At 39.8% G+C, this 18,207-nt stretch overlaps 1 protein-coding gene across 1 annotated transcript in view; it reads left to right on the forward strand.

The window, feature by feature from the left end:
• The window catches only part of LOC125095117 (myosin-IIIb-like), a 52,078-nt gene that overhangs the window by 17,606 nt on the left and 16,265 nt on the right, over positions 1 to 18,207 (forward strand). Inside the window, exons 3-6 of the mRNA XM_047721107.1 lie at positions 477 to 611; positions 10,365 to 10,469; positions 10,714 to 10,813; positions 13,869 to 13,945. Coding sequence (XP_047577063.1) covers positions 477 to 611; positions 10,365 to 10,469; positions 10,714 to 10,813; positions 13,869 to 13,945 — 417 coding nt within the window. The remainder of the gene's footprint in view (positions 1 to 476; positions 612 to 10,364; positions 10,470 to 10,713; positions 10,814 to 13,868; positions 13,946 to 18,207) is intronic.

Below are 18,207 nucleotides of genomic sequence, written 5' to 3' on the forward strand. Positions count from 1 at the left end.
CAAAAGTTATTTTCTTGGAAAGGGTTATGTTTCTCACTCCCTTATACAGAGTCTAGTCTCTTTCTAAGTTACAGGGTGGTCCAGACTTGTGGCATTCATTCATCTTCTTTGAGAGCACTGAACACCTTGTAATGCTGGAAGCTGTCTTGCACAGTGAGGTTATAAGGTGTCCTAAGCTGAGTTGGGTCCCTTCAAGCTACTTCTCCTAAACTGCTTTGAAAATTCAGACATTTTAAAATAAAAATAGATATTTTTAATAGTGTTATTAAAGAAGAAAGGATATAATAAGGACATTTTATTGATGTAATAATTAGAAGCTTTTATTTGGATGTGAATGCCTATTGTTAGCTATTTTCAAGATGCAGTAATGATGACGTTAAAAATACAGAGTAAATATGCTTTATTAAATTATATAATACCCGTACCCTTCCTCAGATGTTAGACTTAATCCAGCGTGCATTTTTTACCCTGTATAGGATATGGATGAAGAGATTGAAGCAGAATACAACATTTTGCAGTTTCTTCCGAATCATCCCAATGTTGTAAAATTTTATGGGATGTTTTACAAAGCGGATCACTGTGTGGGAGGACAGCTCTGGCTCGTCCTGGAGGTAAGAGGCTCCGTTGGGTAACCATCCATTTAAACAGAGCTCCAGGGACAAGCAAATGCATTGTTGCCTAAAGAGTGTAAGATACTCATGTGAGGAGTTGGTCCCTCCTGTGTGTCACAAGTACCTTACAGATGTGACTATCTCCTCCACAGTTCTTATAGGTAGGTTGTTAAAAATGTTCATGTTTCTCTGCTTCAAAAGTTTAATAATTTCTTCTCATCCAGAGTGAATACAGGAATGCAGTTGGAAAAGGCTATTTTTGTCCTTAAACTGGGAACGTTTCACGGAAAACATGTTCCAATTGATTGCAACTCATTTTCAAAAATTGCTAACCCAAGGTTTATTTGGCTTGGCAAGTCTGGATTAGCCCATTCATGTTCATTAATCTTTAGCTTAGATTGGGTTCCCTTCAAACAGACTCTGAGTGTCACGTGTGGCAGGTTTATTGGAGAGTTCTTAGAGGAGCTGGACCTGGGTGGAAGTGAGGAAGGCAGGACTGGGCAAGGGAGACACGGAATGGTAATGTAGTTGCAAGAGGCTGCTGCCCATTCTCTGGGAGATGGAGAGCTGGGATGCTATGGCAGAGCGGTCCTGAATTGTATCTCTGCATCAGCCAGTCACAGCTGTGGTGCTCTCTTGGGAGGGGTGTTATCTAAGTGGAAGCAGTTCCCTGTAGCTGGGGGAAGTTCCTGGTGAGTGGTACTGCCAGGAGCTGGGAGCAGGGAGCAGGCAGTCTTCCTGGCAGCATGTGCTCTGAAGAAGGAATCTGGGAAGAGCACCACTGTATACACTGTAATCCTGCCTTTTTCTTTTTTATTAATAGTAATGAATATGTGTATCTGGGTGCAAAAGAGTCAGTCCCTACAACTCCATTCCCCGTGAGACTGAAAATGGGAAGACATAATAATGGCAATATATGAAATTAGTATCTTAGGATAGGTCTGTTGCCTCGAGCTCACTAGGGCCACCTTGATTTGTTCTGGATTCCACTCCTATGAACAGACATACCTCTGTGCCTGACTTCACATATGCACTCTAGGAGCACAAGCACATATGTGAAAGCTTAAGAGAGAAGCACTAAAACAAGAGGTCAGGTCTCAATACATTTTTAGCTTCTTGTCCCAATCTTTTGCCTGGCTCTGAGAGGGCCTGGGCATGGAACAATATATTGCTGGCTGCCATGGCAACTGTGTACGGGGAATTCATTTGTTATATTCATTTGGGGTAACCTTCAGGGAAACCAGTTTGAACATTTCTATCAAATCAATTGCCTTCCTCAGAATATAAATATGTAGGGGGTTTTGGTTTTCAGAGATCATCTTTGTCTATTTGGTTGGCTGGTTGTTATAGAATATATTCTTATAGTATCTTCTTTTGGATTTTATTATTTCCTACCCCCACACTGAGAATATATATTTTATCCTGCCGATGAGCTCTAGAATAACATTAATTTTTAAAATCCAGCTTTTCTTGGGACATGCAAAGTATTGTTTCTAGGGTCTCTGATTATATTCTTCTTCAGCTCTTAAGGATCTCCATGTTTCAAACCTTGTTGCAATTTCATAATGGAAGAGCAGTGACCAAGAAATCTTAGTTTTAGTTCGTTTTTACTTGCTGACTGATTAAGGCTCTCTATTCAAACATGGAAGACTGGAATTTCCAGAATTTTCTGAGGCCTTAAAAGGGGCCTCCCCTTGATGTGATCAGGCAGGCAGGTGGGCTGCTCGTACCTGTGGCCCCCTAAGAATAAATGCTCTTCCTGATGAGGAGTGATTGAACATCAGCCCCTCAGGCATTGGCAAGGCAGCCGGAAAGGGCTGGACATAGCCTTGAAAGATGAGAAGGAGCCCAGAACTATGAACTAATAAACCTCATGCAAGTGCTCCCCTGCATACGGTTCTTTGTTTTTTTCAGGGTGACCAAAGGCAGATAATGAGGCTGCCTTGAGATACTGAATTATTCATATCTAGCAATACAATATGCTGATATGTATGCCTTTTGCAAGTTGTTTTGGCCCATGCCAAAGTTGGTAGTGTGGAGAACCAGATGTTGTTAGTTTTGGGTTTTTTTTTTTTTTTTTGGTCCTGGAATGGGCCATCTTTGCCGGGCTGCTGGGTGGTTAGGTGTGTCCAGTACCTATAATATGCTTATAAGAAAAGGGACTCTTAGGCTCCTAGAACTGGCTGGAACCTTGGCTTTTCTTCAGGTCAGTCCCCTGGTATTCAGTTGAAGAACAGAAGCTCAGGGAAGGAGTGACATGCCTGTGGTTACATAAGAATTACCTGTGGCAGAACTGGTTGGAGAGCCACACTTAAGAATTTTTCTCCCATCACGTTTTGCTACAGCCTGTGGCACTGCCTGTTGGGTCCTGGGAACACAGACTCGGCCTCTCTGGCTGTGATCAAAGCAACTCCTGGACTCACACACACACATCCCCACACATGCAGCAGAAAGACTGTGAGGGTCTACATAGCACCCTGACCATTTTGCTTTATCTGTAATTTTTTAGGCAGCTTTACACAACAAATTTATGGTCTGTTTAATATTGTTCATCTCATTATGTATACTGAGATTAAATTTATGTTACTTTTGCTCTTCCCTTGCTGAATGAAATGAAAGGACCAGGGACAAGCTATTCTATAGAGCAATTCTATAGGATAGGAAAATGTTATTGATAACCCCCTTAAATCACCACAACTCTGAAAACAAAAGCAAATAAAAGTATCATTTCTGAAATTCATTACTAATTGTTAGCAGAAAGTCAACACACAGCTACTGTATCAGAAAGGTGTGGAGAAAAGAGACACATAATAATGTTTTGGAAAATTTGTGAATAAGTTTTAATCTAAATATTAAATTTTAAAAATCTGTAAGTCCTATTATCTTTCACTTAAATGAAATATAAGAATTTAGACCTTTAAGAAAAACATAATACTTAGAAAAAATACCTAGTGTGGTGCTAAAGTATAAACTACATTTTCTCTTTTTGCCTTTTAGTGTAAAATGTTTGGCAGATAGGAACTATTAATTTTAGCATGAATCACATGTTCATCTTAAACGGTTTGAAGTTTAGAGAACATAAGTGAATCTGTAAAGTGAAATATTTATAAAACCTGATAAAAAGAATTAGCTTTTTAAAAAAATCTGTTTTTTTCTATCAGAGATCTGTATATAAGTTAACTAAGCTAGGCTGAAGTGAGGGGAGACATCTTTGTTTTTTGCTTTTTTACTTTTGCTTAAAGAAAAGTTTTTGCTTTTCTTTAAGGCCCTAGGAAGTCTGGTGTGGACTGATTTTCACTGCAAGTGTCATACTTTAAACCATTTCACCCGCTGATACAGTGACATGAACCAAGTTTATCACGTTAACAAATCAGGGTTGTAGCAGGGCTCTGAGAGTTTGGAACATAGGACAAATACATTTTGGTTGGCCAGAGATGGTTAGCAAGCACTGCTTCAGATGGCGGCCTCTTGCAGGACTCTAGAAGGAGAGTAACTGGGTTTCTGGGGGGTGGAGGAAGCTATAGGACCCTTGGGAGTGGAGAAGGGAGGAACTTTGAAATGCAGTAGTGTTACAGCCTATGTACGTGTATTGTGTGTCTTCAGCAAAAGCAAGAGAGAGAAGCTGAGGAGTGGGACGGACTCTGACCTCCCCCACCCAATAAGCAAGTGCCCTGGAGAAAGATGAGATGGGAGGTGGGAATCTCAGGGCCCACCTACCTCCCCACTCTGACTGGAACTCTAGGGTTGCAAGTGACACAGTTTTCATTGTTCTAGTGCAAGCCATTGACTTCACCTGGTATCAGCAAAATAAATACAATCTGTCCCAACTGTGTGCAGGAAAAAATCTGTTGTTCTGGCCTTATTGAGAGGAGGACAGCACCAGCACAGTGCTTCCTAATGTCACAGGGCTGCAGGGTTCTTGCCTTATGGAGTCAAAGAATGAATCTTGTGGATACAAAAGGGTGAGGTGAAGTGAAAGTTTATTTACTTATTTATTTTTAATTTGAGAGAGAAAGAGTAAATGACCATGAGAAAGAGCATGAGGGGGAAGGGCGCAGAGGGAGACGGAGAAGCAGTCTCCTGCTGAGCTGGGAGCCTGACTCTGGGCTCCATCCCAGGAACCTGATCATGACCTGAGCTGAAAGCAGTTGCTTAATGGCCTGAGCCACCCAGGCACCCCAAAGTGAAAGTTTATTAAGTGAAGGTGAGAGCAGAAATAGAAAAAAAAAGCTTCCTAGAGTCAGAGCAGTCCCGAATGGGTTGCCACTGTTGGCTTTTAGTGGCAGTCTTTTATTGAGAACTAACTAGGAAGCTTGTGACCTTGAGATTCTTGTGCCCTGTTAGTTTGAGCAAGGACTATTGATAACACCCTTGTCATTTTCTGTGATTACAATGTAGCTGCCAAAAAAAAAAAAATAATTAATAAATAAATAAATAAAATTACTCGCTAACATTCAGGGCCAGGTGATCTGGTTTGTTCCCTTATCTCTGGTTTTGTACCCCTCGGCATTTCTCCGAATTTGGGATTTCTGTGAGCCTGGTCATGTAAGCCCCTTGCCTGAGCAGTGTCAGGGGAGTCGGGGCCTGCTATCTCTCCCTGCCTATACCTTAACCCTTTCCTTACTCACTAAGGTATCTTACTGAGTAATTTTGATGATTCTTTGCTTTTGCTTTATGCTCCCTATTGAGCCCAACACCCTTGAAGGATAAAATCCACTGAACAAAAAGACACTGAAAAGAAATTCCTCTTAATTCTGCAATTTGACTGGGTCAAACTAACATGCCAGTACAGAATCTACTTGGAAGTTGGAGCTTTGACTAGAGTAAAGTTCTGGTAATTGTACTGCATGGGCCATTCTTTAATAACATGGAGGAAAGTTGATGGCTTATTGAGCAAGGAACATTTTATTGCTTGAAATTATGGCCATCTTAGCAAATGCACATACTGTGATTGAATCAATATTCAATGCTGTTTTAGAAAATAGATGTGGTACATAAATGATTTTTCTATTTCTCTTGGTTTGGAGCAAAATGCTCATTAAATTCTAGATGCATCCAGCTGCCACATTTCCTGAATGCTGAGGCCGTAGGGAAGTAAACAGGGATGGAGACACACCTCTGTTTTTGACTCTGATGGCAGGCAGAGTGTGTGGGATGGAAGGGCTGCAGGCGCCAACCTTCAGGGGTGGGGCAGGAGGCTTGGTTGCCTTCTTAGAATTCGAAGGGGACTGTTCATTTGATGCATTTAAATGTAATTTCTTGTCATGCTTTTAAAATGTTCATTTCATCTCACTGAACATTTACACTGGGAAGATAATTGTCAGTGTGTCCCTGCTTTCCTTTTTTGTACAGAGGACCGAAGGTCCTTTTTCTGTAACCCACAGGCTGCCCTTTAAAATTATACTGGGGGGCTTTTCAATTTCACAGGACAGCTTCCCTAAAGGGACTGTGAGCAGTTTAATTTTATGTTTCTGTGACTCACAGGAAGTGACACAGCTCTTAAATTCTGACATTTAGTGAACAAAAGGCACCTACAAGTAAGATCCTTTTGTTGTTTTTAAATCCACAGCTCTGTTTTGATCCTGCTACAGAAATGGCTGCTCTTAATCTCTTCATAGGTTCTAGGGCTATGAAGAAAGTTTATAAGTTGGCTACCTATATAAAATATCGCTGAATAGACTGTGTTTGTTGCAAAAGTGGCTACAGTTAAAGTAGGGCATGGGAGACTAAAATGACGTTTTGGGGGAAAATTCCAGGATTGAGTTAGCTTGGATCATCACCCAGCATTTAATTTAAATTTTCTCTTGGTAGAATTTTAATAGTGCACTTGGAGTTCAACAAAGCATGTGCTTCCCAGAGTCAGGCTCAGGAGAGGTTCTGTTTGAAGGTGTTATAGTGCCTTGCATTCCTATTACTGTTTTGATGTGGTTTGAAGTGGTAGGGTTCAGAGCCAATGGCCAAGAAAAGAATTCTTGAGATGTTTTTGGTGCAAAAAGGTGGTGTTTTATTAAAGCACAGAGACAGGACCCTTGGGCAGAAAGAGCTGCACTGGGTTGTGAGGTGTGACTGATTATATAAGATTTTCTACTCTATGAAGGGGAGGGTAATGTTAGGGCCCCAGGATATTGAGTCTGTAGGTTCTGGAGATTGCTTTTTTCCTTGTAAATCATCAAGACAGTTGCAAACTGATGGAGACTCCTGTCCTGCTTGACCAGGATCTCTATCAGTTAACCATTTGTTTTTCTCTTTCCTTTGCTCTAGGGCAGCCAGGAGTGCCTGAGGAATGTCACATATCTACCACAGGGGTGGGGGTGTGGGGTGTTGGCTTGTGCTTTGCTCTCAGCCTGCCTTCTGCTCCGTTATCACTTTGCCTTTGGAGGATCAAAGAACTTTATTGATTTTTCCCTTACTCTCACAAGATCCCTAGGCTCTCTCTCCTTCTCTCTCCTTCACTGCTATAAGATAGCAGGTTCTATCTTATAGAAGCCTCCTATATCTGTCCCTGAATCTTCATCTTCATGACGCTTGACTTTTTGACCCTCCCTTTTTTGATTACTTCAATACCTCCTAGCAGGTGTCAGCTTCTGTTGTCTTCCTGTTCTGTCCACTCTCCAGTCTGCTGCCCAGGTCTTTCTAGACTATAAATCTGAATAGAGACCTCTGGCCTAAAACCTGCTGATTTGTTTACCCTTCTTACCTTATGATATATTATGGTGTTATAATAGATGTGTGTGCAGTAATAAAGCCTGTACTCATTAGCAGGGCACACTTGTCATTTTGTGTTCCCCACCTTCCTTCCTCATCTCCCTGCCCTAGGAATCTGGTACTCTTTGTCCAAGAGTAGCTGATTATTTAGAATTCATAGATGCCCTTCCCCTTCTTATCCATTAAATTCATTTGTCCTTTAAATTCATTGTAAATGTTGCATCCTCTAAGAAGATTTCACAAACTCTTCTCTTCACCCTGTCTCAGCGGAGGCCACCATTCCCTCTTGGTGCCACCTCATTCCCTTACGCATACCTCTACTTCCTTATGCCATGCCCTCATTACTCATGTGTTTGTTACTGGTGGTGAGCTTTTTGAGGTCAAGGACTGTGTTGTATTGAGTAATGGGTTATAAACTGGACCATCACAAACTATTGAGAACAAAGTGGTAACTTTCTTTTCAATAACTGAACTCAACTTTGTTCTTGAGCCCCTAGTCCACCTAGAGGAGACAACCAATCTTAATTTATTCTGTTAAACTTAGTCCAACTGAGTGACTGCTTTGGAAAGGGGCAAATTCTACTATTTATATCCCATTTTCACAGTCCAGGTCAAAGCTAAGTCATGGGGGTAAAGAGTCAGTATTTGTAGAAACTTTTCTTTCCTCTTCCTCTTCCCTTCATCCTGGATGGCATCTGGATTTGTGTACAACAGATGCTAATGTAAAGCTATAGCAGTGAGGACAGGGCCTTGAATTGTGTGTGAACCTAAGTCCCTGTACTATCTGGCTTTGGTGTCTGCCCATGTCCTTGGTCCCTGATACTCCTTTTTATCATGAGGTCCTCACTCTCTTTGTCCTTGTCATTCAAACTCTAGTCTTGTCCCTGTCCTCAAATGGACGATAAAGTTCTGAATCTTCTGTAAGTCATGAATGAGCTATAGGGAACTGTTAAATCCCAGCCTTGGTCAGCCTCACCCTGCCCTACTACCATTTCCATTTAACACGGACACCTCTTCTTAGGCATGAGGGTCCTATGAGGAGGTCTCCCCTTAAATTTACAAGAGAAAAGAGGGTCCTAGGAAATTGAAGTTTCTGTGAGAACTGTGTCCTTATTTAGAACCCCTCAAGAGGAAACACTGTCACTCCAATCTTGTTCTCTCAAGCTCTCCAAACTCTATATCACCAGCTCCAGAAGGGTTTTTCTTTTTCTTGAGAACTTACCTTCTGTCATGTTATGATCATCATTTGACTTGTCACTTCTCCAGTATTTGTTCCTTGAAATATAGAATCTAGTTCGGAGATTTCTGGACAATTTTTTTGGTCTGTTGAAAGCTTAGCTTTTAATACAGATCATGGCACTGAAAATGCATTCATGGCCCAAGAGGATATTAGATTGAGTATTAAATGTTATTTGCCCTTTCAGGGTCATGCAAAACATAGTCATAATCAAAAGAATGTGGAATCTTTTGGAAGACAGGATCCTGGGACTCACAGCATTAGGGCCTTCAGAGTGACGGGTGTTGAATTACAAGTTATAACTGACATTGGTAGAGAATAGATTCAAAGGACCTTATAATTGCAAACTGATGGGACCATCATAGCCTTCAATGAATTTCACCGCTTTTAGGGTCCCTCCTAAATCATTCTTGATAGTAATTTTATCATAGTTTTAAAGATTGCTAATTCTGTATTAGATTTTTAGTCACATATTATTACTTTTGAGCGATTTAAATGGTAAAAAAATGGGCAGACTCAGTTCCAGGTTATTTTGATTGTTAATGTGTATGCAAGGTGTCTGCCATGTATGTAACAGGGAATAATACACATCAAATAAAAACATCAACTCACCCTTTGTTAAAACATTACAAATATTCATAATTAGAGTGAAATAGATGTATTACGTTGACAAAGAGTTGTCTTCTTTTAGGAAAGGTGCTAATCTGTGTTCCTTCCCTCATATTTCCTTGTATATGAAAGGCCAATTAATTCAAGCAGCCACATCCCAGGGAGCCTGCCATGTCACTAGTTAACTCTTTCCCAAATTGCTGACAAATTGCCAGGAGGAAACCTAGGTCTAGAGTGGGGTCTTAACCTCATAAGAGAGGGAATGGCTCTGAGAATCTGAAGAAAGCTCTGAATTTTCTCAGAAAAAAATATAAGATGCATATATAACATTCTGGCTACAATTTTAGGTTTTTAAATGTCCTGCTCAGACCAATTAAGAACCTTTAAAACAGCATGTAGCAAGTCCAAACCTGCATATTGACTTCTACAGTTAGTAAAAATTATCCTTGAAAACACTCAAGTTTCCACTAAGGTATAGTTTGCCTGGTTCATATACTCTCAAATCTCCGTAACATATAATATATAACAATATATAATATGTAACAATATATAATGTATAACAATATAGAGCAAATATGCAAGATACACTTTTGCAGTGTTTTTCATTACAGAAAAGAAGAGCATAAAGTTGCTGAATGCTCATGGTTGAATATAAGAAGAGTAAACGCACAGATGAGGCAACTACACCCCATAAATTCGACATGCAGGGCTTCTGGCGCCTGTAGTGCTGGCCCTGGAGACAGGAAGGGTTGAAATGAAATTTATTTCCTCCCAAGTGTCAATGGCATCCATCTTTGCCTCTTTTGGTCTTCTCTTATCCTTAAAATGCATGTGCGTGTGTGCGTGTGTTTAAATAGACAATATTCATGTAAAATGAAAAATATCCAGTAACTCACCATGATTACTCATGCGCTTTCTCTTTCAAATGTCTAAGTAATTTGTGCTTTTATATTTCATTTGACAATCAACTTTTTGGACAGGTACTTTCACTTTTAAATCATCACCCTGAATAAATACACACACATACCTTAGGTTTGACCGCATAATGTGGATTTGAAGTTTAATTATTCTGACCTGGAGTTTTGTGATCTATAAATTTACAATGTCAGGTCAATAATCGGCTTTTCTTCTTAACATCTTTTTCTTTTTCTTTTGTATGTGTTCTCCCGCTGTTTCTCTCTCCTCGGCACCTCCTCCTGCAGTTGTGTACAGGGGGCTCAGTCACGGAGCTGGTCAAAGGTCTGCTCAGGCGTGGCAAGCGGTTGGATGAAGCAATGATCTCATACATCTTATATGGGGCCCTCCTGGTAAGACCATCCATCAGACTGGGGATCACATCTGAGGGGGCAGTTTGTGATCAGTTGGGTCACTATCGTGTATTAACAAGTGGAAATGGCCCTATGATATGCAAGGTGTATAACAGCAAGGCGGTGCAGCCAAATGTGGACATTGATGGGATTTTTAAAGGCAGGGTAATTGTTTTAAAATAACCATTCACATTTCCCCTTTGTCTTTCCTGTTTTTTTTTTGTGGTGGTGGGACACCACGTAGGGCCTTCAGCATTTGCACAATAACCAAATCATCCACCGTGATGTCAAGGGGAATAACATTCTTCTGACAACAGAAGGAGGAGTTAAGCTCGTTGACTTTGGTAATGACTGCTTGTCGTTAGTTTTCTTGATGTGTGCAGTTTAGCCCAAGGCAACAATTTATTGCAGTCTCAGAAGACTGGGGCCTCTCTGCTATCCCATAGGCTGAGGGACTTTTCCAGTCAGACACAGACTGGAGAATGGGGGTTTTACCAGATGGATCACCCTAGGAGATGCTGTTTGTTCATCTATTTTCAGCTTTAGAAGCAATTTTATTAAAGATAGAAAATAAAAGTGTTTCAAAAGAAGAATTTGATGGAAAAACTTGGTTTTCTGGGAAGAATTTCTTGTCCCAGGGCTGTTGTCTATAATTTACATTTCGTCATTTCTTCTTTTGCATATGAAAAGAGAAAGCAGTTTGGTCTTTCAAATGACTTTTTCTAGCCTCAGGCATACTTATTCCCAGTGAGCAGAAGGTAAAATAGTCCTTTGGGTCTAGCAGCTAACATCCCTTTAAATTGTGATTATTGCTGCTACATGTGAGGCTGGTTGAACTAGAAACATTAATAAGAAATGGAAGTGTGAGAGGAAAGCAGAGCAATATCACGTAAGGCCAGAGACCTATTAAATGTCTTCTTGCAATATTCATTCATGTATTGATAGTCACAAACCAGCAAACCATTTGGTTTTCCTTTTTAAGCATATTGAATGCTTTAATCTTCTAAATGTGTTCAACACCAGTTAGTACTTCAGTATGATTGTTACAAATAATGAAAAAATATTTACAGAAGCACTTTTTAAAATGTTCTTTATAAACATTAACATGGTAGGAGAAAAGATTGATGATTTTGAATATTCATTGTTTTGTTGTTAAGAAAGAATTCAGTGTTAAAATGTATTAGTGAATGATTTGCTCAGAAGAAATTACTCAAAAATAAATGAAGTTACTTTGAGTACTGGTTTATTTAAGAGCAAGCAAAGAAAAAATAGCAGAGGGATACTTTGTTCAAGTCTTATGCTCTTCCTCCTTCTTTTTAAAAAGATTTTATTTATTTATTTGGCAGAGAGAGAGATCACAAGTAGGCAGAGAGGCAGGCAGAGAGAGAGGGGGAAGCAGGTTTCCTGCTGAGCAGAGAGCTAGATGCAGGGCTTAATCCCAGGACCCTGAGATCATGACCTGAGCGGAAGGCAGAGGCTTAGCCCACTGAGCCACCCAGGCACCCCTTACACTCCTCCTTCTATATAAGGAATGGTGTAACCCTATGAATATGCTGTGGATAACATCAGATCTGTATTTTACACATGGTCCCAAAGGCAGTCAATGTATTGTGAGGGAAATAGCCTAGAAGGATGATGATGGGGATTAATGCTGATTTATCTACTCACTGGCTTTGTGATTTGGAGTAAGTCTCCTAATCTTGCCAGTAGAAGGTTCCTAAACATCCAGTTGCTGCAAAAGAAATTTCTAGAAATTAAAAACAGAAAAGTAAAGTTTTTTTTTTTTAACCAAAATTACAGTAGAGAATTTGGCAAAATTACAAATTATCCATGGTCAATAGAGTTTAGAGAGCGCTCTTTGGATTTCCAATAAAGAGAATGTAAGTGTCCAGCAATGATCCACCAAAATAACCCATGGGTCCTTGGCAAATCTGTGCCTGATTCAGGTTTCTAAGTTCTCATCCTCAATAGTGTTAGTGGCAATGCTTGTCATTCTGTTAAGGGCTGCCTTAGATTGCTGCTTGGTAAAAAAGAACACCTTATATTTGTAAAATATTTTACTATTTTACTATTTGTAAAATATTTTACTATTTTACTATTTTTTACTATTTTATATTTTAAAATATTTTACTATTTTTAATATTTAAAATATTTTACTATTTCACATTTGTTTACTTATTTGATCTTTAAGAAGAACTCTTTGTGTTAGGTGTGCCAGGTATCATTATCTCCAACTTGAGGATAAGAAAACAGGCTCAGAGTGAGGGGGTTTACTTTAGGTCATACAATTAGGAAAAGGCATAATTGGGATGGAAAACAAGTCTTCTGACTCCTCATCTGATACATATTTACTTCGACTTTATTCACTTGTTGTGTAAAGAAGAGAGCTGTCTGAAGACTAAGATAGATAAAATACACTGGAATTACATTAAAATTCAGATCCTCAACACTGAGCCCTAGATAATAATATTTTTAGTCTACTTTTTTTTTACACTTGACAAACACTTTTCTTGCCAGGTTTCTGGGATTCTAGGTAAGATAAGGGATTAGAAGCTTTTTATGTCTACACACTGATGCTCTATTATAAATAATACATGATGATTTTCTTCCTCCATGAAATGAAGCACCATTTTAAGAAAGAAATCACCTGAAATATTTTGGAAATATAATAGGAAGACATTTCGGGTTTAGTTCTTGATATTTTCTTTCTTTTCTTTTTTAAAGACTTATTTAAATATTTATTATTAGAGAGAGAGAGAGAGTGCATAAGTGGGAGGGACAGAGGGGCCGAGAGAGAGAATCTCAAGTGGACTCCGCACTGGGCTTGGAGCCGGACGCAGGGCTCCATCTCACGACCCTGAGATCATGAGCTGAGCCAAAACCAAGAGTTAAATGCTTAACCAGCTGTGCCACCCAGGTGCCCCTTGGTATTTTCTTTTGATTCTAATTTTGTAGTAATATGGATAGAAATGTTCATTAGGGAAAAAATAGTCTAGTGGTTTAGATAATAGTGGTAAATAAATGCTCCTACACAGTGATCGGCAAACTACAGTGTGTCAGCTGAACCTGATCTGCTTCCTATTATGTGACCTGTGAAAAAAGAGTGGTTTCTGCATTTTTAAATGATTGGGGGAAAAAAATCAAAAGAATATTTTATGACCTGTGAAAATTATATGTACCCATAAATAAATTTTTATGGAAACACAGCAACACTCTTGTTTCTGTGTTGTCCATGGCTGTGCTTTTTGCTCTTCAGTGGCAGAGCTGAGTAGTTATGGTAGAGACCATATGGCTCTCAGAGCCTATTGACTATCTGACCCTTCATGGAAAAAGTTTGCCAATCTCTGATCTAGCACAACCTTGTGTTTACTGCTGAATTACGGTATTCTTTTCTTATAGGTGTCTCAGCTCAACTCACCAGTACACGTCTACGGAGAAACACATCTGTTGGCACCCCATTCTGGATGGCTCCCGAGGTAAGCAGAAGACATTTATCTGTTTCTTAAGTATGTTGGTACTATGCCTTTTCATGAGAAAATCATATGCTTCCCCAACTTTTTGGAACTGTAAATTCTGGTTTGGGGAGTGATAATGATGGCACATAATCTGAGAAAAGCAGGATTAAGTCTTAGCTAGCTTATACGTTACCTTCATGCAATTAGAAAAAGGTGTTCTCCCAGAATATGCAGCTCTCTCCACGGGTCATGCCTTAGCAAGTTTACCCAGCCTTGTATAAATTAGCAAGTCACCTTCCCTGATAGGTGCAGCCCCAGTGACACATGGCTTGGTAAAGAGAAAGATTTCAGCTCCAACTGGACTATAGCACTATATGCAGAGGTCCTGGTTGTTTTTTGTTATGATGTCGATAGCAATTTCTCTTGTGTGCTTTTTTGGCTCTCTAGTAAAACCTGGGATTTGGTCCTAATTTAGTTCTGGCATCATCACAGAGCCCTCCTCCGTGAGATGAATCATGGAGAAGTTTGGGGAATTTTCCATCGAGATAAGGCCTACCCTGAAACACCGACACAGCTTTGCTTGCACTGTCAGCATTTAATTCCATAGTCCTGAGGCCTCTGCCCTGAGCAGGTCTCTGGGATTAAGCAAATGGGAGCTTTTAATAACAGTACTCAGGCATCTTCTCCTTAAAGGTCTTTCTATCTCCATTCTGTCCCCATGGCCGTTCTTCCTCTATGTGACTGCACAGGTGGTCTCCTACCACCGTAATCGGTTCACACCAATGTGCTCAAAGTTTTTCAGTGGCTCACCGTTGTCTATAGTCCTTTTTCATACTTGGGTAATGGACAGCCTTCTTTTGGAGAAAAAGAAAAACCCTGTAGATTTCAGTGTTTACTTAAATCTTAAATGTTTCTTAAATAGGATTTCAAAAACATAAAACTAGATATAAACTTCTTGTGCCTTATGTTTATAGAACTATAAAACTAAAAGGGGAAAAATGTGTTATGAAAAAGCTACAAAGCCAGTATCATTCAAATAAACAACTTTAATTTAATGAGCCAAATGACACTATTTTATGAAACTTAGTTGTCCTGTGATGTATGAATATGTTTCAGAGCATGACAGCATACATTATTTTCAGTTATCTTGTCCTACTTACTACTATATACCATGTAGTGACCCAGTTCTCCCACCACTTTGCTCAATTTCAGCTAGGGTGATCTTTGTTCAAACAGCATCTCTTTTGGTCTCAGACTGGTACATTTCTGTTGGCTTATGCCAACTTAATAATAAACATAAACAGGGGCACTGAAATTGTGAGGCAAATGGTCATCCAGATGATTTGGAATATGTTTTTATCACTGTTCCTGCCATTTTATTACTAATAAAATTATCATTGCAACAAAAACATAAAAATTTTCATAGGGACCTTGTGACCCCCCCCTTTGAGAAACACTGTAGGACAGAATCAAAACTCCTTTAGATGGTGAACAAAGCCTTTTGTATTCTAACTTGTATCTACCTATCTACCCTCTTCTCAGGTTACTGATTCCTAATTTACTTGTTCTTAAGCCTCAAGAGTAGTGAATAAGTTCACCCAAAATCCATGTTGATATAGCATTCCTTTAAACCCTTCCATGCATTGTTATATCTTCTGGAGTAACCCTCAGAACTATGAAGCATTCCTCTTTATAAGTGTTAGGACAAATGCCTCTGTCCTTATATAAAACCTTCCTTAATCCCTGGCTGACACTGAGGCTCCTATCACTGTTTCTGTTGCAGCCTTTAGAGCCCCCATTAGCACACCGTGATCATCCTGTTATAATTGTTGGCAGGGTTCTGCGATGTCCACCTCTCAACATAGTGCTTGATACACTAGGTGCTCGGTGAGCATCTCTTGAATAAATGAATATATTGGTTAAAAAAGAATCCAGAGGAGAAGATGAATTTGGAGGATAGTTTGAGGAGGCTTTACAACTACTGGTATCAACAAATTTTTCTGTAGATTTTGATTGATCTGTTATTAAAGCATAACGGAGGCCACTCAGCTCATATTTAGGGTGACATAACACAGAAGATGATGTTTTTGTTTTAACCCACAGCAAGCTAGTGTTTCCAGAATCACAAAATGTAAATACGAGAAGCCTGCCCTTGACTTTCTACATTTCTCATGAGGTGTTTGTGACTTTTCAGTTTCATCCAGGTTGAATAAAATATTTGGGAATGTTTATAGAAGGGACAGTATAGTGATCTGTGGCGAGCTTCTGTTGTCCAGATTGTCTGGAACTGGTTGTGTTTTCAGCAGGGAAAAGCCAGCATGGCATCCTACCTGCTGGAGTGGTTAAGTTGAGGAGTAGGCAGATGGCTGCATGGAGACCTTGACGGTGCCTTTCAGCAGCAAGTGCCTGATGGCTCCTGCCTGCCTCAAAGATTCTCTCAGGATGCCTGCTTCTGCCGGGGTATGCTGTCAGTCCCAGGCTATGGTTCTTGAAACTTAAGCCTGCACAATCCTCATGTTTTTATTTTCTAAATGGAGAATTACTCTTTCCAACAAAGCTGCTTTTTGCTTCATAACTCTCCATAAAAATGTCCACAGGAACAATCTTCCATTTGTCAGGTGGGTTCCACAAACATTTATACCCTCCCTGGTGAGCAAAGCTTTGGGTCAAGAGCAGTTCTTGAAAGTATAATCAGCAGAGGTTCAAATGAACATTGTCTTCATATGACAGCCTGCATAGTATATTGATCTTAATATGCATTCACTTCTCTAGTGTGAATAAGTGGTGCTCAGATTAAACATGACAACAATGCATGCAGTGCCAATACCAGTGGGATGAAATTACAGGTGACCAGTGCTTTTACTTTGAAAATGCTACTGAAAGATCCTTGAACCATTTATTTTTAAGAAATGGGACCCAATTATTCTTTTCCCAATTTTATTTCCATTTTTATTTCACCAGCTTGAGTAACTTCAATATTTAGTTCAAATAGGCTATACTACAAACCAGGTAGCTAATGGAATGTGACCATAGCACAATCAAATGTTGATGAGCAGTCCGAACGTACAGTTCACTGGGGCAGCTCAAGGCTGCGGCAGGCATTGACTCGCAGATTATCAGCATTCTCCATTTATTCCCTCTCTCTGCCTCATCTGGATATGACTAAAGTTGAAAAATACTGGGTAAAAGCAGTATCAACTCAGCAATATAGAATAAGAAAAATTCTAGGGGTGTCCTTCGTGTGCTAGTACTTCATACTATGTCAGGGAAGATAAGAAGGAAAGAAAACATTCAAATAGAAACTATGTATTTAACAGATTACCCTGAGCAAAATGAATTAACCAATAGGAAATTTAGTTTCTTGTGTAAGAACAGAAGTAGGTAGTTGCAGAGTTTGTTGATTCAGCAGCTAAGTGAAGCCATCAAAAATCCAGACTGCCCACTGCAACCTGCACGTCTTTGTAGTTAGAAACTGACTTGGGGACAACCTTGTCTAGGCAGTAGTGGCTCCAGCATTCCAGTAGCCACCAGTTAAAGTGCCCTTGGTACAAACAGATACCCTCCTTTACTTCCATGAGGCTGATCTTGTGTTGAAGAAGGTAAAGAAGGTTCTCTTCTGTCCTGGAGGTCCAACTCTGTCAGCTCTATATTCATTTTTTAGGGCTGCCATAGCAAAAATAGTACAAACTCTGTGGCTTAAAACAAGAGAAATTTATTATCTACCAGTTCTGGAAGCTGAAAGTCCAAAATCAGGGCATCAGCAGGGCTGTGCTGCCTCTGAAGCCTCCAAGATCCTTTCTCTCTTCTTCTTAGCTTTTGCTGGTTTGCTGGTGGTCTTTGACCTGTGGCTGCACAGCTCCAGTATATGCACTCTCCCTCTGTGCCTCTGCCTTAACAGGGCTGTCTTCTCATAAGGACGTCCATCATATTGGATTAGGCACCCACCATGCTCCAGTATGACCTTAACTCAACTAATTATATCCGTAGTAACCCTATTTCCAAATAAGTTTTCATTCTGAGGTTCTGGGGGTTAGCACTTCAACATTTTTTTTTTTTTTTGGAGGATACAACTCAACCCATAACAACCCTCTAAATACTTAACACCCCTCCTCTGTAGTAAATAATTCAAGTTTCCAAGGTAATCAGACAGTCATTTGGAATTTACAGGTCTGCGTGTTAGAGGAGCTAGCTTAGAGAGCCCAGCTTTGACTGTCTATACACACACACTCGTGCTAACACACACACCATTCTCTCACAGCCTCAGTGTTTAAGGCAAATGCAGT

This window comes from Lutra lutra, chromosome 3, assembly GCF_902655055.1.
Source record: "Lutra lutra chromosome 3, mLutLut1.2, whole genome shotgun sequence".
Taxonomy (NCBI): Eukaryota; Metazoa; Chordata; class Mammalia; order Carnivora; family Mustelidae; genus Lutra; species Lutra lutra.